The 22,144-nt window shown below is 45.5% G+C and overlaps 2 protein-coding genes across 2 annotated transcripts; one reads left to right on the forward strand and one right to left on the reverse strand.

The window, feature by feature from the left end:
- Positions 1 to 110: 110 nt before the first annotated feature.
- Positions 111 to 1,625, reverse strand: LOC128270502 (L-dopachrome tautomerase yellow-f2-like). Its single transcript, XM_053007909.1, has 4 exons — positions 1,484 to 1,625; positions 1,187 to 1,422; positions 336 to 1,112; positions 111 to 251 (listed from the first exon to the last, which is right to left on the reverse strand). Exons 1-4 carry the CDS (start codon positions 1,623 to 1,625, stop codon positions 111 to 113), a joined length of 1,296 nt encoding a protein of 431 aa, XP_052863869.1.
- Positions 1,626 to 3,934: 2,309 nt separating this feature from the next.
- On the forward strand, positions 3,935 to 7,651 carry LOC128270504 (uncharacterized). Its single transcript, XM_053007911.1, has 5 exons — positions 3,935 to 3,955; positions 4,030 to 4,148; positions 4,325 to 6,815; positions 6,878 to 6,981; positions 7,063 to 7,651. The coding sequence occupies exons 1-5, from the start codon at positions 3,935 to 3,937 to the stop codon at positions 7,649 to 7,651; spliced, it is 3,324 nt and encodes a 1,107-aa protein (XP_052863871.1).
- Positions 7,652 to 22,144: the final 14,493 nt, after the last annotated feature.

The following is a 22,144-nucleotide window of genomic DNA, read 5'->3' on the forward strand; positions in this document are numbered from 1 at the left end:
CATTCGGCTCTAGTAGGTAGAATGTTATTGAATAAAGACGACCATGGCTTTTGTTTTGCACCTGTGTCTCACGTGCATTTTATCTACTCCTGTCGCCACGTTTCGTTTTCTTAACTGCAAATTGTACCGGCAATGGCGCGTGAAGCCGTCTGGCGCCAAATGCGAAAGTTCACGTCGGTTACGTTTAGCTGGGAGTAGATCCAGATAGGCAGCCGATTAGAGATGACCCAAAGTTCACCGTTAACGTCGATCTGGCGAGAAAAAATAAACCACAGTTTATGGTGAACACAGCTGCGCCAAAGGAGAATGTTTGTGAAAAAACCTTCCACTGTTACCTTCAAATCTGCCGGATAAATCATTTCCTCATTGTCCAGATGCACAATGCCGTGGTTTTCCGGAGAAAACGGTTTGCTGGTGTTCCAGCATCCGATCGAGTTTCGGTTAATTTCTGCGTAGAACAACACTCCGGTCCGCGTGTCGTAAGCGTGGCTTGAGCATTGTGTATTCGGGCCCCGCTCTCCCAGATGCTGGAAAGCTCTTACATACGCGTCGTTCCCGAGGCGAGCTAGGGTTTCGTTCTGCAGCACCCGGTTCGAGACCGCCGTCTCACTAACGGATGACATTGAGTGTAAATAGACGATTTTTTCGGTTGAATTCGCGTGCCGTAAACCACCGACCGCGACCGAAAAAAGACCATCGCGCCACACGAACTGATGGCCGGCAATGTTAAAATCACCACCCCGTGGTTCGAACGAGAAGTAGTTGTGCTCGAAGCGCCACATCCGGTTCTCCACTAGGCCGTACACGAACAACCGCTGCCATTCGTAGTCCGGCATGTAAGCGTAAGTTCGCTCGCAGTCGGTTGGATCGACGTCGACCTCTACGTTCGGAATGCCGTACCCGAACTCGGCCATCTCAGGAGGAATCTCGAAGCGCCGCACACTGCGGGTTGTGTTCAGATTGATAACCCATAGCGCGGGTCGCTGCACTTGGCGGCGAGCAGTGCCCGGATACTCTAGATAGCCAGTGTCAACGAACCAAAGACGATCGCACCGGTCAACCTGAGTTCGGTAGACGGAAACAATTCTCTTCGGATCAGCCGCATAATCCCGCTGAAATGGTAAATTCTGTCCGGTCAGATATTCCGGATTCGATGGGAAATGCAGAAGGACAACGGAACACATACATGCAACGTGTTGACCAGCAAATTAGGGTAAGCTTCCATCACTGGATTGTTCACCGACGGATTGCGTGCCAACTCGATGACATTCAACGTTGCCGGAATTCCGGATCGTCGACGAGGTATTGTCACGTACAGAAACCCTTTGTGGTGTGTCACTCCCATTGGGATGTTGCCGTAAGCATTGAACCGTTCGTCACTGACTTCCACAATGTTTGAAGCGAACGTTACTCGTGGCAATCCTTAGCATGAATAGAAAAAAACATTAATAGTACCGTCGAGGCAGTTCTTTCTGCTTCTTACCTGATTGGGAACTATTGCCACCGGTTCCCAGCTGCGACCACTGGTAGACAAGCTTAAGCTTTTCTCCTGCCACGGTTTGTAATCCTGAATCGGATAAACACACCAACGCCACCACTAACATCATGATCAGCTTACGGACCATTTTTTAATTATTCGATTCTTTTTGCGAACAGTCGATCAGCGAGACACAGGCGGAGCGTAAGACATCAGTACAGAAACTGGCGCGAATTAAATTAAGATGAGCATCTTATATAGGGGCTTATCAAAACGTGTGCGGAAAAAACGAAGTTCACAAATAAGAAGGTAATGAACCTTGCTACCGGCGGTGGAAAGATTACCGATTCATCACCACCAGAGGTTGTGCGCAAAGGAAAGGGAAATCCATTGCACCGAGGCTGCTGATTACAGAAAATCATATCGCACCAACATGCACGATCCGTTAGGCTGCCTAACATTATTCACATTGCGGAAAACCGGGAGTAAAATGTGTATAAATATCAAATGTTTATTGGGTTTATCTGGCGGAAAAGCTTACTACGATCGTTACAGAACAAGATTTCCCTACTTGATTTGAATTGCACTGTATTGAATTTATTGTTTGTTTTCAAATCAGGTGTAGTCTGGTATTCATCAACGTAGCTGTGCCCGGTAATATTATCTCTGGTGTATTCTATTGGAAAATCATTGTTATATTAAATACATATTTTTCGCCGTTTGATCTACTGTTTTCGTGAACTGGGAGCCCTGGAAAATTCTAATATCCTAGTCCAAGGAGGACATTAACTTAGGAAGATAACGAAACAAGGTGAGTCCTAGGTATGGTTTCGTTTCGTCGAACGCTACAAACGGCTTAATACAGCATAATATCAACCCGTTTGCATCAGGCAGCTGTTTCCGGCCATGTACTGTTCGCCACCATAACCTTCAACTTCGTGCACTGATTTGTTTTCGATTCGTTTTTTATCCTCATCTGCTCGCCAGACGTTTCTACGGATGACCCTTTTTGGTAGTTACACACCGGACACGAGCAAACCAAAACCATTGCCGTGTTGTCGATGAAGAGATAAGTCCCGGCCGCTAGCAGAGCACCCATCTACGTCCTAAGAGCCCTCGGTCAAAGGATCCTCTCGTTTCGGTCCGCTGTCGTCGTCGATTCTTTGCCAAATGTTTGCTTTACATTTTTGCATTGTGGAGATTTTGTTTTCCTTTGCCTGTTCTCTGTTGCACCTTCGTTCGCCCACGTCCGGGTTCGGTTGCTGGCTCGAGCATGGGCCACATAAGAGGGGCTGGTAAAAAGCGATAGGCGAGACGGCTGTTTCTAAATACTCGAAGTAGCGAAGAAAGAAGGAAAGCTAACTCCCGCATGTTGTATCTCGTATTCCATCTCGGAGCCGAATGTGTCCTCAGGAGCTGGTTGTGTTCGTGAGGGTGCCTGCAAAAGGACCGTTAAACCCACCGAAAATCCTAAAGGATAAAAGTGCAACGGGTGTGTAGGCCTCGCTACAGCACACCAGCATGCTCTTCTGCTGGGCGAGTCCTGGCTAAAGGATGAGGAAGCGAAGAGAGAAGCCCAAAAGGGCACAAGATGCGAAGAGAAGAGCCAAACAAACCCAAAACACAGAAAACAACTTGTACACACCAAGACTCGAACGGAACCCGTAGCGTAGCAACGGTTCAGGGCACAGAACGATTCATTTGAAAAATCAGTGCAACTCCTCATCACCATCCTAGGACGGAACCCGAGGGCCGTTAGAATAAATTTCGTATCAGTTGCTGAACGGTCGTGCAACGTGACGGTTAGGTTCGCTTAATTTTATCGAACGAAACGGAACAAATAAAACTAGGATTAGAAAAGTTGAGACCTCAAGACGGTACAGGGCAGGGGAAAGAACGCCGGGACAAAATGTACGTACCAGGTAGCACCACACGGTGATGGAAACATTCCAACAGGCATTAGACCGACCAAACCGTGTGATTTGTATGTGCGTGCCGTTTCGTGCCTTGTGATCCTGGTAACGGCTGAGGACGAAGAGTGAAGCACGAACGCTTCTGTCCAATCCGCGTAAGAGTTTGGCCGGGCCGGTCAGTCGGTCAACAATCGTTGAGCGCCGTGTCCTTGCCAGTGTTTCAGGCAAATCGATCAACTGGCAGCGAACAACAGGTCGCACACATCGTGGTTCAGTTTGTTGGCCAACATTCGTCATCGTTTGCGTGGTTTTCCTTTTTTGCTGTTATGGGTCCTCCGTGAGAAACACGAAGTCCCGCAGGTGTCGTTTGACCGTAAAATTAGTTGCACGCAAAACCCCGACGCATTCACGTGGGTTCCGTGGGTAGAGCTCGAGTAGTAAAGTAATTCTTGGCCAAGCCAGGAAACAGCATTCAACAGAGCACAGTACTTAACACAACGTTACAATGCGTTTGTTTCCGGTTCTGTCGTTCGTTCTCTTTGCAATGCATAGTGCAGTATTTGCGGTAAGTTTAAGCTGTTTTCATAAAAAGCTAAATAAAATCGTTGTTGATCTATCCCTGGCGCCAATCTTTCACAGGACGTTCCAACATTCCGTATCATCGCACCCAAATTTATCTGCAATTCCGAAGTGACCGGAAGCGTGCCCACCGCCAACAGCAGCACCGCCAGTAAGGAAACTACAACGTTCACGATCGGGTAAGAACGAAAGTCACTTTCACGTCCATCTCAAAGCTAGCAGAAGCGCAGAAGCGCATAAATTATCGATTTCCCTACGGAGAACGGTTACAATTTTATGATTGGTTTGCTTCTCCGTATCAACTGCATTTTATCGTTATCGATCGCTGTGGCCATCTCTTTCCCTGGTAATGCAGGTTTCAAACCAAAGCGGGTCAACGGTTGCAGTATCGGTTGACGGCGTACTTCCGGCTGCTGGATGGGTTCGTCTCTCAGCGACATACCGTGGGTCTGTGGCGATCCGTACGACTGCTGGAACGGCGTGTTTGGAGTGAACGGGAGGGGATCGCAGAAAGTGGCCAATTGACGATCGCCAGCAGCGAGCTGCTACCTGGCGCGGTATATTCCTTCGGTGTCGTCGGTATCGCCGAGGATGGAGAAGAAAGTGAACCCCAAAACTTCACCATGACCTATCGAAGCGCCGGCACCACATCCTTCGAACATGAAGGTTCTTCTGCGAGGGGACACGATGTATCGTTGCTGCTACTCGGTGCCGAGATGACGTACGCCGATGTGGACTACAGTGTAACGGCCAAGCTTATTTTCTGTCGCCCCAGAAACGATTACTCGTTCCGTTGGTCCGTCAGCGGGTTAGACGAAGAGTTTGTTCCGGTGGCTATGGAGCGGTCCAATTTGCTGCGTATTCCTGCGGGAAGCCTGACACCGGGGCAGATTTACGAGATCCAGGCGCACGTATGCTCATCCTCCAATGCTGACGAAACACTGGCAAAGGCACGCGTGAAGGTTGCTGTTCTGGACAGGCAACCGACACTAGTTCTACTACCCACGGAAACTGTCGTGGGAGCTGGTCAGGCAACGCATGTTCGTGCACTGGCCGTTTTCGGCCACCGCTCGCGTGAACTGAACTGGTCCTGTCGGGGTCCGGAACGAGATTCAACCTGCAATCTTATCGAATCGGTTTCCGAGGCTGTAGCAACATTGCATGGAGAAGGACAGTACACGATAAGCGGAATGATCGGCAACGAGACGGCAAAAAGTACCTTAACCGTCCATCCAAAAGTGACGGCCTCGGTACAAGTCCGAGAATGGTCCCACTATCCGGCAATAGCGGGCCAGCGGTTCGAAATGCTTGTTACCGTGTCTGGACTCGTACCGAATTGTGCCTCGAATTGGACTGTCCTTAAGGAGGAAGGATTTGCCTATTTCGATCCAAAACTGATTGGCGGTTTGGGAGGATTTTTCATCCGTGATGTTGAGGAAAATTTCCTCTCCGAGCTGGTGGATTATGGCAACGATACGATCGAGAAAGACATCGCACTCACTATCCCGGAAACGAGGAGTTTACCCGCACAGTGGTCCGGTTTGGAAGCAGATGTGCGCTACAAGTTCAGCCTAGAAACCGTCTGCCCAGAACCAATCGATGATGCTTACGAACCGAAGAAATCGACGGAACGATCACTTATAAAGAGCCATTGGACGTTTGAGCTTGAAACGAACGGTGCCCCTCGCGGGCTTCCGCTAGAAGTATCGCCTACAGTAAACGGAACGGCACTCGGAACGGTTTTCAAAATGAGCACCGGAATTGCGCAAGATTCGCAAATGGACTACCCGTTGCGATATAGCTTTTGGTACGTGGCCGATGGAGTTTCCGTCAACGTTGGCTCATACTACGAAGTAACTTCGGCGGAAACGGTGTTTCCCTACACACGGAACAAGACCGTGCAGACGTATGCGGTGGTGTGCGATTCACGTGAAGCATGTTCACGAATCGTCGGTCCCGAGATAAGCGTCTTACCGGGCAGCGAACCGTCGGTGGAGGAAATCACATTCGCGTTCGAATCCATCGAAGCGTTTTTCAATAGACTAAACCTTCGGCAGGCCCTGAAGACGGCGTATGAACTGTTGCTCACACTGCGGAACCGAGATTCCCAAAGGTACGACGAATGTTACGAACGGTTTGTCAAACTCTTACAATCCTCCATCGAGCATATCGGCAAGGTGTGCGAGGAAACGACCTATCTGTCGGAGACCGCCATCCAGGAGTTCGTTGCACAAGCCAAACCCATCCTTGATTTGAAGGAATCGACGAATCACGAGACGTTTCAGCTCCTGTTGGACCTGCTCGAAAAATCCACCCATCCGCTTCGGTCGCGGTCGAAACGCGCAACCCCACCGCCGGGCCCGGAAGGCTTGACAAAGATTGACACGAAGCTGTCGTTGATGGAGAGTTTGACCGTGTCGAAAAATGCATCCGTCGCCGAACAAGCACGGACCAATCTGTTGAACTACGTGCATCAAGCTGCGAAAGATTATTGCTCACTCGAGTCTCGGTATGTTTACGCGGGCCAGCTCATTATGATCGATGTAAACCGCTATCGGACGCTTCAAGCAGCTGGCTTGAATCGAGTGGAGGGTCCAAACAAGGTTGTACTGACATCTGGACGGTCGCAGTTCGGGGATGTTTTTCCGGAAACGGAGTACTTTTGTCTAGGCCGTGTTTACTACGCTCGCGACCTGTTCATCCCACGAGAATTGCACGAACTAGACTTGGGGTTCTACGAAGTGTTTCTGCTGTCCGTCGAGAAAACCGGCATTTGGACGTTGATGGAATGGAACAACGACTACTTTCTCTGGTCGCTGGATGGCCGCAGACTTCCAAATGTGACGGTAAGACATCGCTGTAGGAATGTGTTCAAATTGCCAAACGACTGAAACGTTATTCATTTCAGTGTCAACTATGGACCGGAAATGAATGGAGTGATCGTGACTGTATCACTGTAGAAACTGATGACGTTGAGGTTCTTTGCAACTGCACGAGAATTGCATACTTAAGGTACTTGAAACTCCTTCGGCTATATCGAGCCTAAGGGAGCAGTTCTTTTATTCAGAACCTATTTGTTTGTGTATTTCGAAGGATAACAAACGATACAGCAACGGAAGTGCTAGCATACACTGACGAAATATCCGAGACGGCTAACCCCCCGCAAACCCCAACAACACATCCACTGAGAGACTCAATGCTTCAGGGTGCTGTAAGCAGCTCAGCAGAACCAGTGATGACGAGTGCAGTTCACGTGAGTCCGAAATCTCAATTCGACTTTATCAAAACTACCGACAGTGATATGGTCACGTTCGCGGCTCCAAAAACCGACAATTGGTCCGTCAAACCCTCCGAGGTAACAGCCACCGAGAACGCTTCAAGTTTGCTGCAGGCCAGTGGCGAAAATGACGAGAAATCAGCAGTGCCCAAAGACACTTTGCAAGTGTCATCCATCGGTTACATCATAATGGGTGCACTAGCAATCAGCACCCTACTTACGATGACGCTGTTGGTGATATACCGGCGACAGAAGTCTGGAGTGCGCCTTGCCGACGAACTACATGCCGTACCAAATCGAACTCGCACGCAATCCCCCCACGTGCGCTATGCGCGTTTCCAGGACGAGCACAATATGGCTGGCGGCGATAACGTGTCCACCATATCGGACGTATTAGTGACCTAAGGAGTTGCGACAGTTTCCAACTACCGACACGTGATGTTTTCGCTTAGCTATTGCCTTCCTGTTACGGTCTCGATCGTTCTATGGTCAGCTCCTGTCTGCTGGAGAAAGCGTGACACATAAACTAAAGAGTGCGTTTGGTCATTTTGTGATGTTAGGTTAGTGAAAACCATTTCTCTTGTAGATGTGAACCAATAAATCGTATATTTTGCGTGTGTACACTTTGTTTAAGAAGGAAGTATTGTCTAAAGCAGCCAACCTTGTCTTACTAATCGATTATGAAGTGAAACAGCGAATGATGGCATCAAACATTGACAGTAAGATTGCCTGAATGGCACTCATAATATGCGAAAGTAGGCTTTGAAATTCGACCATATCGTCGTCGGCCGTCAGATCAACTGCGGGAAGTTGTGGAAGGGTTTCCGGAAGTGAAGTTGAAACTGTAGTCAATTCATGGGATAAATCCACAAGGATACTGGAACTGTGGACAATCGTTGCGTTGCGCTTAGGTAGATGCGTGGACACACTCGTGGTCGTGGCGGATAGAGTTGTTGTATTGATTTTTCTTGCTCTTCGTTTCGCCGTTCGGACAATCGGTCTGGTAGGACTTGGCGTCAATATAGAGGATGAGATCGATTGTGGAGATGATTTGATTGCGACGTGTGACGTTTTGTGTCTATTTTTTGCCAACTTTGTTATCGACATGACATGAATAGTTGGCAAACTCTTTGCAAGCTTCGTAACAATCATTGTTGAACTCATGTCTGGTTTAGGAGTCGTCCCAGCTGTGTCGTACTGTTGTGTGCTACACGTCGTTGTGGTGGACGCATTAAAACTGTTCACTTTTGAGCCCAAGCTGATCGCAGTTTCTTGCTTAGTCTGGGTGAAGGATGTGTTCAAGGGTGTTGCTGTTGGGGGTGCTGATGTATCCTCAGTATCTAGTAAACTATCCGAAGTAGTGGACAATTCTGTTGTTTCATCAGAAATGAATCCAGCGCTTGTTGTCAGGCTTGTTGCCTCGTATACAGGTTTCGTCGTGTACTCTATCTGTGATTTGATCGGTTTTAAGGTAGTATTTATAGAACTTAGTGTGGTCTTTGGAAACACATTCGTTGTTGTAATAGTTGGCTCATCTGTGCCTTTGGCTGACACTAGCGATTGGAGAAGTGGTAGTTGAGTATGTGGATCGTTACCCGATTTATCGGTTGAACAGCATTCGTCTAAGGATGCTTCATTAAAGTTTGACGAAGTCATTTGTGCTACTCCCTGTTCCTTATCTTCCTGCGAGAACAAATTGTCAGGATGCGCTTGATACGATAATATTTGATTGCTAGATTCTGCTCTGTGAATTCCAGGTATATCTTCAATTGACAATGATAACGACGGTGAACGAAAGGTTATCACCATTAGCGGGGCATCAGTGACCTCTCCACCAATTGTACGTTCCTTGAAGATTGATTGAGGTTGCGCTAAGTTTTCTCTGTCCCAACTTTCTTCCATCTGTTCCTCGTCATTCCTTTGCCTATTTTCGTGCAGATCCAAATGGGATGCATGTTGTGAACGTGAACACAATGTTTTCGTTAACCTGTGAACATCATCAAAACGTCTTTCTGAAACTGATTTTTGAGTCACTTGCGCTGAGGTATCATCTTCCGATTCCATTATCGAATCGTAGTCTTCGCAACTTTCGTACGGGTTCCATAAAAGTCGTGGGCTGATCTCGTTCAACGGTTCGTATGTTGTTGGAGGGTGTCTACGTAATTCAGACGCATGGCGACATGTTTTAACTTTTTCCCACTCCCACCGAGTTGGTTCATATTGGGACTTATTAAAGCTAAAATGTCCTTTTTTCCACACTTTCTGCAATCGGTACGTAGGTCGGAAGGGTCGCTCAATTGCTGCACGTCCTGCCAGTATCACTCGAAGAAAAATCACTATAAGCAGGAGCACTCTAGACACTATCATTCTACTCTTTGTAAAGGTCTGCACGGAACTAGTAGCAAGCTGACTGCTAAGTGCTACCAAGCGTTTTCTGACACGAACACTGAAACTCGCTTCCCAATACGACCAATGATACCTTGCTTGCGAAACTTACTGATAAGGTTTAACGGATTAGACACGTAGACCACTGCGGAAAAGGGGAAATGCGGTACCGTAAAAATGTGAGCCACAGAGAAGTATTCTGCGATGCAAAAAACTGTCAATAATTGCAGTCAATAAACTATAAGTTAGGAATTTTAGTTCAAGTAAAAAGATAGCAATGTTATTACACGTGAGAATGCCGATTCAAATTTGCAGAAAAACGGAATTTTGAATTTTGAATTGAATTTTGAATTGATTGATTGTGCGCCACAGAACGTTGCACACAAAACTGCCACTTCTTGCGTGAAAGATCAACCGCCATACAATCCATTGTACTAGGCTGCTCATTAAGTTCTGAGCTTTTTCAACAGAAGACGCTGCTACGATCCTAATTTTTTTTGTGATATTGGTACACTCTTCAAATGAACGTATGTGAAGTTTCATTTTAATCGGTCACTTACTTTTTTTTTCACAAGCCATTTAGTATCGACATGTTACGGTATTTTTTACAATGGGAAAAATCAAGTATGTGCAGTGATTTAATTTTTATTTTTGGAAGGTTTAAAAGCCAAGGAAAATTATGAATGAATATTGAAAGTGTATAAGGACTCTTCACCTTCAATTAGGTGGTTCAAAGAGGCGATTCTGAGCTTAAACATTGTCGTAGTAGCCTTTAAGACGATCCATTTCCAAAAAGGTTAAAAAACAGACTCAACACCTCAAATCGTAGAAAAAATACAGGATATCGTTTTCAAAAATCGTCGAACCACTGAAAGAGATTTAATATAAGGCCTAGCCATCTCATTGAGCAGAATAACCAGTATTTTGACTGAAGTTTTCTTTCTTCTTTTTTGGCGCTACAACCGCTGAGCAGTCTTGGCCTGGCACCAGAGACAATGCTAATCTCTGATGCTCTTCTGTAACTTTTAATTTTTTACGGACGGGATTGTTAGCCCCGCGCCAACCCCCCTGTCACGCCGGTATCGGGAATCGAAACCATGGCCTGAAGTTTTGGGTTCTTAAAAAATTTGTGCAAAATGGGTGCCGCATTCGCTAAAAATGGAACAATGCACCCAGTGCAACAAATGGCAAAAATCCATGAATTAAAGTCCGAATTGTTGAAGTTTCCACCCTATTCATCAGATTTGGCCCTTAGCGACTTCCATCTGTTTTCAAACCTAAAAAAATCCTGCGCGGAAAGCGGTTTTCATCAAATGATGACGTCATAGCAGCTCTAAGGAATACTATGACGTGACAAAAATACTGTCGATACTAAAAGGCTTGTAAAAAAAAGTAAGTGACCGATTGAAAAGAAACTTTCCATACGTTCATTTGGATAGTGTACCAAAATGACAAACAAAAATTAGACTCGTAGCAGTTATCGTATCGTAGCCCTCTGTTATCGAAGCTCCGAATTTAATGAGCAGCCTAGTATATTTCCATTCGTGTTAGTTTGTGAAATGTTAAGTAATATCTGCAGCAATGTTGTAATTTGAACGATGTTGCATCAGCATCTTCTGCATCTGGACATCATTTGAAAAATATGACGCATAATAATACCATTAGATATTGTAAACTAAGCATAGTTTTGCATATACTTCGTTTATTTCACTACAGAGCAAGTTCCTACTACGGTTGGCTGAACGGTTAGAACAGCGGGACACGATATACTGACAAACAAAACGGCATAGGGATTATACGAACAAAAACGCACGTCACTGATAGAAACGGAGAACAGTTATATGCGTCATTCCGTTAATTCTCGTGGTCTGGCTGGCGACCAAACAACGGTCATCGGTGCAACCCAGGAAGAGGAAACAAATCAGCTTGGTGTTTGCGCAAGACGTTCAAAGTTTTGCGCAAACTCTGGCACAACGAAACTACTCCACACACCACGCCGATTGATCGCGAGGCTGAGCCACGGATCCTTGCGGTGGTGGTTCGATGATGGTGAATTGTATCTCTCGTAACTCGTCGAACAATGTTGAAAGCTTGGCGCAAGTTACGAGAGCACGAGCATCGAAAATCACCGTGACCAAGGCAGTAGAAGTCCAGACAAAGACCGGTTTGCGGATCGATCGCCACAAGCTACATTTGGCAACTTCTTCTGCGAAGGAGCCAGATCTCTGAGCGGATGGCGTGTGCAGCTGTCGAGTAAGGAAACGTAAAAACGTGCCGAAGTTGAGATGAAACAAAAACTAGCCATTACAACGCCACGTTCAACATCAACCGTGCACCATGTATAGCTTTGGAAGAAGGTAGTTTACAAAGCGTCATACTGACTAGTCTTTGTATCAAATGTAAATCATGTAATTCCCGCTCACCCCGTCATCACATTCTCGTGGCTCCGGTCATGCCCGGGTGCCAGGCTGCTTTCTGAACATGTCTGTGGCTTCTATGCAGCTGCAACCACTTCAAAAGAGTACAATCTTCAACCGAATGTAGTACGTACTCCCACTTGAAGTGAACGGATTCAACTCAATAAATAACACACTCCACGTTGCCAACGATCTCCGACGAGCAGTTTTCTCCCCGCCTAGACGATCGCTCGCACTAACGGTGAGGGCGCGGAACCGCACCGTTTCCAATGTTGGTGTTGGTGTGTGTTGACCCAATTGGATCGTGCCGAACCGCTTTCTCTCAATTTTTGCTTTTCCACGGTGTTCGGATGGTTTTCTGTGTTTAATGATCTCTGCAAAGTACTGCACGATGATGCTGGTGAAGAGCGAGCCTTCTTCGATTCGATGGTTCGCCCACAGCCATGGTTTCAAGATGATGCATTACGATGTTCAGGTACTGTCCGATGTACTGTCGATGATGGCCGTCCGTTGTTGAGAAACTATGATCGGTCGGTTGTAGTCGTTTTCGAAATGAGCGCGAATGAGTCATTTCTTTAAGACACACTCTAGTCATTGGTTTTCTATCGCAAACAAAAGATAAAGAAATCGAAAGTTGCTATTTATATGACAAAAGAGTGTAATGTTTGGCTAAGTTTATTGTCGTAACTTCATCATCGTTATTCACATTGCGCACTGTGGACGAAAAGATACACGCGTGTCGAAGGTAATGGAAGGTGTGCCGACATTCCTGAAAGTTTGATTTTTCCATTTTATCGTGGTACTACATCATCATCAATGATACATAAGCTAGCGGCTGGACTGTAACTGTAACTGGCTATGAAACGTACGTAAGTCCTATAAACAACACAGATATGCTTGTAATACAACTATAGCATGTTAGTCCGGGTTGGTCGGTACATTACAAAGACGAAATAGAACTACTAAAACTACTTGTATCGTAAAGTCAGAGTCGCAGAGCGAACTGATGCAGAAATCTTCGATATCAACCACCATAGAAGTTGGTCCATCAGCTGAAACGTAACTTCTGTGAAGGATGTACCGTAGATTACGGGTATTAAGACCCTACATCTATTAAGACCCCCCCTCATTTTTAGATCAAAAATTTAAGAAAAACCTAAATTACTTTATTTTTATTTTTTAACGATTTTATTTATAACTCATTCGTCATAGAAGTTATGAAATTCTTCAGTCTCAAACATATCTTCTGTTTCCAAACATTGATTAACCAGTGTTGAGTCGCGATCAACAAATAATACACGTAAAAACAGTTTTGCCAATCGGCTTCGTTATTTCTTCTTAAATACACGAACGCACGAACAAACTTTATTTCACGGCTATATCTCTTTCTAAGTCCACTTCCAGGTCGCTACTGAATCATTTTCTCCCTCACCTTCAATATATATCCTCGGGTTTTTGCGCCCCCTGTCTTTTTGGTCTACTACTTTGTTGTCAACCTAGATTCCAGGAATTTCTACTTCCGCATACGCTTTCCTAGAATGCTAGTTGCAACATTGTATGTGTTCCCCGAATTCTCGTCGCAACATTTTATTTACATTTTATTATCCCCAAATTATCGTCGCAACAACCAGTTTTCTAGCTAGTTCTTCCATGTCATCATCATCTGTGTCTGAGGAATCACTTTGGGCAAAAAAAGCATCATCTTCAGAGCCATCTAATGCATTGCTAATACTTGCTTTTTTAAATGATTTGATGATAACATCTTTCTTGATGGCATCCCATGAAGTTTTCACCCACTGGCAGACTTGTGAGATTGTTGGCCTCTTCAACAGGCCTGATGGAGTTAAGTTTGTATCAGATTCACTCATCCATTTGGTCCACTCCTCCTTCATATTTGCCTTAAAACGTTGATTGATACTGATATCAAGAGGTTGCAATTGACTTATGAGACCACTTGGAATGACTGCTCACTGGGTTCTCAGTTCTTTAGCCTTTTGCTTTACTTTTTCCGTCAAATGCCCTCTAAACTGATCAAAAACCAAATAAGAATTCTTCTTCAACAGGACGCCAGGTCGCCTAGACCATTGCCTATCTGTGACAATTCAAAGCTAAACTGTTGCCGGGTATTGATGACACATTTGTGGAAAGATAACACTTTTTCTTCATAGAAATCAGATCGAGTGCTTGAGTCAGGTTGCTCATGATGCCGCTACATGCATTAACCGGTTAATCCAGCAAGCCGAATCGCTGACTACACCTACTAAGACCCCCCTGGATTTTAGACTGAATTTTTTTGCAAAAAAGGTGGGTCTTAATACCCGTAATCTACGGTAATTTAATTTTGAGTATCCATCCGAACGAACCAGACCTATCCAGACGCTCGGTGCCTGCGGGTTCGCCAATTGTCTGTGGGTTGCGAAAGATTGTCAATCACAGCCCATGAGCCGTGTTCGTTGTATTTCTCCACCCAGTTCTGTAGTTGTTACAGCAAATTCATTCTTTAGCAACCTTTTTTGATTAGCTGATGCCTTTTCTCCCTGTATGTGTTGGCCGTTGTTCTGCCCAACAAACTCCCTAAACGCACCACGCAGTGCTGGTTATGCTGCACAAATTGGCATCTTTAATTCCTCCGACGACGTGTGTGAGCGTCATTGAAAACTGTGCATATGCTATGCCGGGTGTCCATGCGGCAGAAACCTAAATGTGCGCATTAACAACATATAGGGGTGACTTTCGGCGCACAAACACCAGCGGTGGTCTCGGGGACAAACCGTGACCGCGGTGTCCGGGGTCGTTCTCGAGCCAAACACAGCGTATCGTTCTCGCCAGCTGAATTGTGGGCAAGTTCCAAAAAAAAACCAACTGCGCAATACGAACTCTCATAACTACGCTGCGCTCTCCGGGGCTGTGGAAAAATCCGTTCCAATGCGGGCCAAGAAGGCATTAATAGTAATGAAAAAATCACGTCCTATACTCTCGAGAGCGTCTGATTTTCGCAAATCGTTGTTGCGCAATCGGACCTCGTGCAGAGAGTGGTCCTGGGTCGATAAAATAAAGGTTGTGCTCCAGTATACCGTAACACGCAAGGCACAATCGATTCAATTACGCTCTCCCGTGGGGCACAGGGGGATTGTGAACCCGTCGAAATATCGAAAAGGACTCAATTCTTGTCGTGGTGTTGTGTTAAGGCTTTTAATAGCAGCAGCCGACCAATGTGTTGGTGCGAGACCAACGCGTCGCTGGAGAGAGCTGGTGCCCAAAATAACTTTTGGAAGATCTGTTTATTTTGTTCGAGTCGCGAGAATGTTTACGAAGGGAATATTTTACTGCCGTTGTGGTGGTGTATTTGTTGTACAAGGATACAACTTCTAACGGTCGTCTCTTCAGGCAAGGTTTGCTTGGTATCTTAGCTCAGACATACTTCCAAAGAGAGAGATTATACCAGACTAGACAGTGAGTACAACATTCCATTTGATATCACCTTTCGAACGAGAGATTAACTTCTGGGCCACAAATGGGGCGTGCAGATTGTGAAACAATCGAAAATTTATGTTCATGTTTAGTGCGTAGAAAGTTGCTGTTGTCCGAGAAATGAATGGCTTCCCTCACTCTCACACGTGCGAAGAAACGCCTGTTTGCTACTAAAAATAAGAGACACCCTCACGTGGTGACTTCCTTGGCGTTCCATCTGGGCTACAGCTACGACACAAACAACAGTGTAGATTGCTATTTTTTCAACTCCAACCGCGACACTTCCGTGAGTGAGCGAACAGCGTTATTCACTTCCTGACGAGCATAGTACAGGCGATGACGTACTGACTTACTACTGACGGTCTCTACCTCTTCCGTAAACGGTCAACAAACTTCCCCCGTTCCAAACGTCACATTGACCATTGTGGCGCAAACAAGCAAGCAATCACAAGGCTCCTCTTCTCTCTTGCTTATCTCTGAGCTTATTATTATGTTTTGGAAAAACAGGGGGCCTGTTGCTTACAACGAGATTGAATAACCTATCACCAGGCACCAGCACCGAGCATCGAGTCTCAGTGCGCCCCATGTACTGCTGCTACTGGTCAAGAAATCCGAAAGGTCGCGAGTGGTACCATCATGATAAGAACGTTGTTGTTCGTGATAAGCTGAGACATTTAAACACACTTCCGAATCGAAAGACACATTGTGGTGAGCATTTACTGATTATTGTCAACTTATCAGCTGTGCAGAACAGTTGAATAATCCGGGAAAACTGTGGCGAGGCTACGAACGAGCTGCATAATTCGTAAACAACCATTCGTCGTCTCACATCGCTCGCACCAGATATGGTCCGCTTCAAGCTAAGGAGTGTGTGGTGCCGCTTGAATTCTCGACGTGACAGATCATCGGCAAGCGGAAACCACAACCGCGGGGTATTTCACCCTCTCTCTCTCTCGTACCGCTTTGGTGATCGTCGTCGAGGGGGCCCTACTTTAAACAAGTGATCGTCCAAAAATAAAACACACTTCGCCTCGGCGAGACAAGCGTAAACTACTAAAACTTCCACGCCTACGACTCCTGCTGCCTCCCGCTGAGCTAAGGCACCCCAGCGACCAACGCACTTTTCTTGGCCAGCGATTATATTTCAACGCATAGAACCAGCATCAGCCAGCCAGAGAGACGATGGGAAAACTATTTTCTCAGATGTTTGTCTCGCCAACGGATAAACAGCGTCTACAGCTTTACGTAAACGAACGCTTTGCTTTCGTTTGAGAGATGGCGTGGCCGCTTTTCAGAAGCAGACGATCGAAACGTCCCAAAACCCCCGAGAGATGGTGGTGTAGTGGAACCGGTTTTGTTTTCAGAGTTTAACGGAAAATCCCATCCACCGAAAAGTGAAGACAGGGAGCATGATTCGAATTCGAACCGTTCAAAACTGTGATTTCGAATGATTCAGTATGAAGCAATATCGGCCAGAAAATCGAAACCCAAGGCTTCGCCATTAGTTTTTAAAATGGAACACTGCTTACATGAGATAGATGTGTGGTCTGTTATACTATGCTACAAATCTCAGAGTCGGACAGAGTCGCATAAAGGGAAAGATTAAATGACTTGAGCAGCATCAGCATAAGCATAGCATAAGTTGGTTGCCGGTTCATGTTGTGCTATTGTCAGGTTACCCTGTGGTGAAGCTCGATACAATGCTTCGTGTCGTTCCAAGTATCCAGAACATTTACTTCACAACAGTCCTGGGAATTCTTTAGCTCCTGTCTCAACTAAGTTTAACTGTGAGCCAGGCTAATCTTTCTGCCGGTAGGTGGACAGCATTAAAAAGGACCTATTTTTTCCTAGAATCTTATGGCTAGGGCAAACAGGTAGAAAGATCCCTGTCCCTTTCAAAGAGTGTTCCCTTCACAACCTTCACGTTTTAAAAGGCGCAGGTGTCTGGTTTTGGCAACTCAGTTGGAGTTTCCGGGGTTCTTTACAGCCGATGGGATTTATATAGCCCGTTACCCATTTCCACAGTTCTAACACCTGGCGAAGGATACAACCGATACATCCAATCCATCCATCCACCGATACTAGGTACGAAACCCACGACTGCTGCTGGTGGCTCCTTGCTGAGCCTTGCCTCTCCTTTCGAACGCACGTTGCCGTCCAAAGTTTACATGTTGCTCTTGCGTAGAGAGGTAGTAACGGAGCCAGGGGTATTTTCGAAACACGAACGTTCAAGGTGACTTCAATGATCGAAACAACGGCCGATGCTTGTACGTGTTGGTGTGTAAGCCAGCACACGGCGGCCCACGAACACATATTTGTCTGCAACTTGTTCTACTTGTTGTTCCTCAACAATCTGGACACAGCACGCGCGAACAAAGGGAATGCCCAGAGAACCAATCACCAGCCCCAGTCACTCGGTACGCTAGTCGTCCGGTGAATGTACGTGTATTAAAAACGTGACTCCGTGATCCGATCGATTTCGTGCCACATGGCACGTCATCATCAGCCAACTCTATGCGCGACGGAACGAGTTGAAGAGAATCGTTGCCAAAGTTTGAAGCCTCAGAGCCTTGGAGAAGCCAGCCTACCACAAGCCCATTGCCATGTGCATAACATGCCGAGAAACTTTCACGTTTTTCTCCTCCTCGCGCTGCTATGAGGGACATTTATTATCGTTCGCTTGACCGTGCCCATTAAAGAAACATTGAATAATGTAAGCTCGGCGAACGTTTTATAAACTGTACACAACAAAGAAGCTGCCACAACGGGTGCCTCTCTCGCTCGCTGGGGTTGTCCATTGCTAGTAGCGCGATGTCGATTTCACCTCCACTGACCTCCCGAACGGTTCGCCCGCCACGTTGTTTGGAGCCTTTGGAACTCGGAGAGTGGCCATCGCAAGTTGCATGCATGAAGTGGCGAAATTGATCCATTAATCCGCCCAGCAAATGGGCACCAACAAACGTCGACCCAGTCTTTCTGAGCCGTCGGTAAAAACCCACTCCACAGGGTTGGTTGGTGTGTCTGCGTTTAGCGTTTACCAACCGCGACTCACGCATGCGCATTCGAAGGCCATCGATGGTTTCTTACAACAATGTGTCTTAGATTTAGAGTTAGCCCCTACCAGAGAGAGAGAGAGAGAGAGAGAGAGACAGTTCGCAGCATTCTGTGGCCTCCGACGAGAACGTTGACTTAAGAAGACAGGTTTCACTTATTGCCCTGCGGTCCAACCAACATTATCCAAGAACAGGCAAAGAGCAGCCCAGCATTCCTTTGGCCTAGCATAGGATATCGTTGGATGGACAAAATAAAGTGCGTTGGTCCTTTTGCTGTCAAAACCCAAAATAAAAACCCCGATCATTGAAAATATCTACCAATTAACAGGATTTTTTAAAAGAACCTTTATATATTTATTAAGATGCCTTTTTTACATTCCGCTCAAGCGTTAAACCTTCACAAACCAGTTGCACTAGGTTTAGTTACAATTCACTTGAAGTACATAATTAGACAACAGTAATTTGTACCACCGACAAAATACCAAGTAGCTAAGCGACTCAGGCATTTTGTAAACAAACAGTTAGTGCCATTTGGTATTGGGTCACACACTTGAGCAGATTGTATGAGTTTTCCACCACTCATAAAAGCCTGTAAGATGAAAGAAGACTACAAAAAGCTACTGGTACTATGAAAGTTTGATTCAAATCCTCTCGTGGTGATGGCTTCTTACTCCAAGAGGACGCGAACGCGATTTGGTGGGATGAGCTGGGTGTTATCCATTACAAGCTTATGGATAAACACCAGATGATCAACAATCAGCGATTAATCGGTTGTACAAGAGCTAAAAAGACTACTAATTAAAGTGTACACCAAAGAAAAGCAACATGAGTAAATGTTCCACGCCAAAGAATTGCTGTGTGTTACTTACCGACAGAAAATTACATCTGCTCCAAGGAACGGCACCGCCGAAGCATCCTCTCGAGCATCTTCCTGTGTCCTAGAAGTCCGACCGAAATAGCGCACTGCTTTGAGCTCCATCGTCCTTGGGGCGAGCTGAGAGTGAGTTGACGATGACGCGCTCCCGGTGACAGTCCCGCCGTTCAGTGACGTTGCATGTTTATTGGTTTATATTGCGTAATGCAATTTAGAAGTATCGAGAAGTACGACTCTTTTCTTGAGACATTTGGGGTTGGACCTCAATGTGGAGGGGAGGGAAAAGAGAAGAAGCGGCAATCGGAGGGAAGGGGTGCTTTCTCTTTCATTGAGGTCCGGGAGGGGAAACGGGTTCGGGGGGGGAGGATGATCAAGGATTACGGGAATTGGGGAATTTGATCGGAGTGAAGGGTAAAAGGTGATCGCGTAAAACGAATCGATCGTTTTTCTTTTTTTTCGATTGTGGCCCTTGTGGTGGCTTCTTTTTTACGCTTTCCATGCGGTTCCCGCCACTACTGCGCCACCCATCGCTGCAACCGGAACGAGGGCAAGGAAAAGGGACGGGAATTCTGCTCCTCTAGGTGCGCGCGTGCTTGGGGGCTCCTGCCTGGTGGCGTGACACAACACGGAATGGATTGTTTTTGATTGTATGTGTGTTTGCGAAGTAGAGCATAATCTGCTATTTTTTGTTTTCTTTTTGTTTCGCACTCTACTTCGATCTTTTCGTACAAAATTGAAAATGGAAATATTACAACTGAATCTTACATTGTATCCTTTTCCCTGCTACAATCTACATCTTCTCTCTGTCGCTGTCACTCTCTCTCTGAATTGCGATTTGTGTGCTGTTCTCTCTCTCCAGCCTGCCCAATATTGCGAGATATTCGGTTGTTGCATTCTTCCGTCTTTAATGAACTTTAAGTATACACAGATTTTATATGTTTATCGGAACGTTTGAGTGGTGGTGTGGTTGGTTACAGCATTATGATTGGCTGTGCCTGACTTGTTTGTTTCTGCAGGCACTAATAAGCACACTTCCGGATCAAATGTGACGATTTATGTTCATTGCCAAAATGCAGCGAAGTTGTGGACAGAGCGCAGAAGTTTTGTGCCATTCTCAACCTTCCTAAATATTTCGCATACTCGCAGTAGACGATAGGCGGTAAGGTAGGTAGTAAGAACTTGGCAAACATGGCTGTGAAAATAAAATGCAGTTTCTGTTGCATTGCCTCTGGATGTTGTCGTAGTTTTACGGTATTGATAAGGGTTTACTCAACAAAACAAACAAAGAACATAATATTTGACAATCTGCGTTTACAATTGACACAATTGCCCCAAGTGTTTCTGAAAACACACAACACGTGCACAGTATTCGCGGTCAGCTCGAATGACAAATTCTGACTGCTCGAACCAGGAACCGCGAGTGCGTTGGTGTAAATTGTGTCAAGTCTAAATGCAGACTTTTCACGAGGACAAGAGATGTTGTTAGTTTTCTTGTTCGTAGTTGTTTCTGCGGCTTTACATGACGGAACAACTCATTGTATATCGAATACTTAAGAAACCCAAAAGATTGCCATATTTTCCTCGCTATTGCTGTGTTAACGGCTCGCTTCTACATCTTCGCTTCAACAACAGTTTTGCAAATGGCGAATTGGCGGTTCTTTTCGTCGGTTGAACTTGTTGCTGTACTGTTCAACGACAACGTATCAGTAGTCGTGATCCGGCAAATTGCTATCTCCAATATGTGTCTATACAGGAATAATGATGTTCTTCCAGCTGGCGCGGATACCGCCGCCATCGGAAGTGATTGTTGTTGAAAGAAACGAAAGAAAGTTTAATTTCCATCAACCTTTCTCAATTTTTTTAAATGGGGTGCCAGGACATTCTAACAAGCGTTTCTCGTCTCAATTGCGAAAGCGTCCGTCTAATAAACAAAAAAACAACTAGAAAATGCATGATCTTTCCTTCATTTCGTTGTATTCCTGTCTATCAAGATTCTCTTGACATGGTGTGCGCAATGCGTTGCAAAAGCACGTAGACGGGGTAGTGATAGATTATTAAGAAATTCATTTAAACAGTTATTGGTGAAGGTGTCCTCTGAAGAGTATGATTTTGAAAGTTGTCTGAAATTGTGAGTGTTTTTTTTTAGAATGCAGTCAGAAATATATTTAAAATAGTGCCGCTTCTATATCCCACCAGCTACTATTTGGATATCTGCATTTAATCGCACACAAATTGAGCCATTTTCGACCACTGGAAACGCTGAATACTTTTTTTTACTGCTGAATGTAAACGTCTTAAATTTTGTACGTAAGTGTTTGAATTGAATTTTGCACGATTTTCGGTAATCATCTACTCGAATTTTGTCTCAAGGAAACCAAAATACTACTTTGCCTTGATTGCGTTTGGAATCTAATCATTTTACTGCATCTGCACATTACTTTAGATACCGTTACGGTTAACTACTACTGTACTGTATTTTATCAATAAAATGAAAGTGACCGAATTTTTGTCGTGTACCAAAGAATGTGGTTGTGTATGCTAATATATCAGAGATGTGTGTGAGAGTACTGTTTGTAGTTTTGTATGTTTTTGCTGCCCAATTTGGGCGCATTGCTTTTTGCGAGCAATGCACTGCCCCCTAAAATGGTATCCTTAGACATGCTGCTGCTTCAAAGCACACAGTATGCCTAAGTGTCCC

The sequence above is a fragment of the Anopheles cruzii genome, chromosome 3, assembly GCF_943734635.1.
Source record: "Anopheles cruzii chromosome 3, idAnoCruzAS_RS32_06, whole genome shotgun sequence".
NCBI classification, from domain to species: domain Eukaryota; kingdom Metazoa; phylum Arthropoda; class Insecta; order Diptera; family Culicidae; genus Anopheles; species Anopheles cruzii.

Bases quoted from the DNA above. Each gene is read 5' to 3' on its own strand.
- LOC128270502 (XM_053007909.1), bottom strand. From the start codon at position 1,625: ATGGTCCGTAAGCTGATCATGATGTTAGTGGTGGCGTTGGTGTGTTTA. The intron at 1,423-1,483 runs GTAAGAAGCAGA...ATTCATGCTAAG, and splicing joins TGGCAATAGTTCCCAATCAG to GATTGCCACGAGTAACGTTC. The intron at 252-335 runs GTAACAGTGGAA...TTTTCTCGCCAG, and splicing joins TTTATCCGGCAGATTTGAAG to ATCGACGTTAACGGTGAACT.
- LOC128270504 (XM_053007911.1), top strand. From the start codon at position 3,935: ATGCATAGTGCAGTATTTGCG. The intron at 6,816-6,877 runs GTAAGACATCGC...TATTCATTTCAG, and splicing joins GCAGACTTCCAAATGTGACG to TGTCAACTATGGACCGGAAA. The intron at 6,982-7,062 runs GTACTTGAAACT...TGTATTTCGAAG, and splicing joins ACGAGAATTGCATACTTAAG to GATAACAAACGATACAGCAA.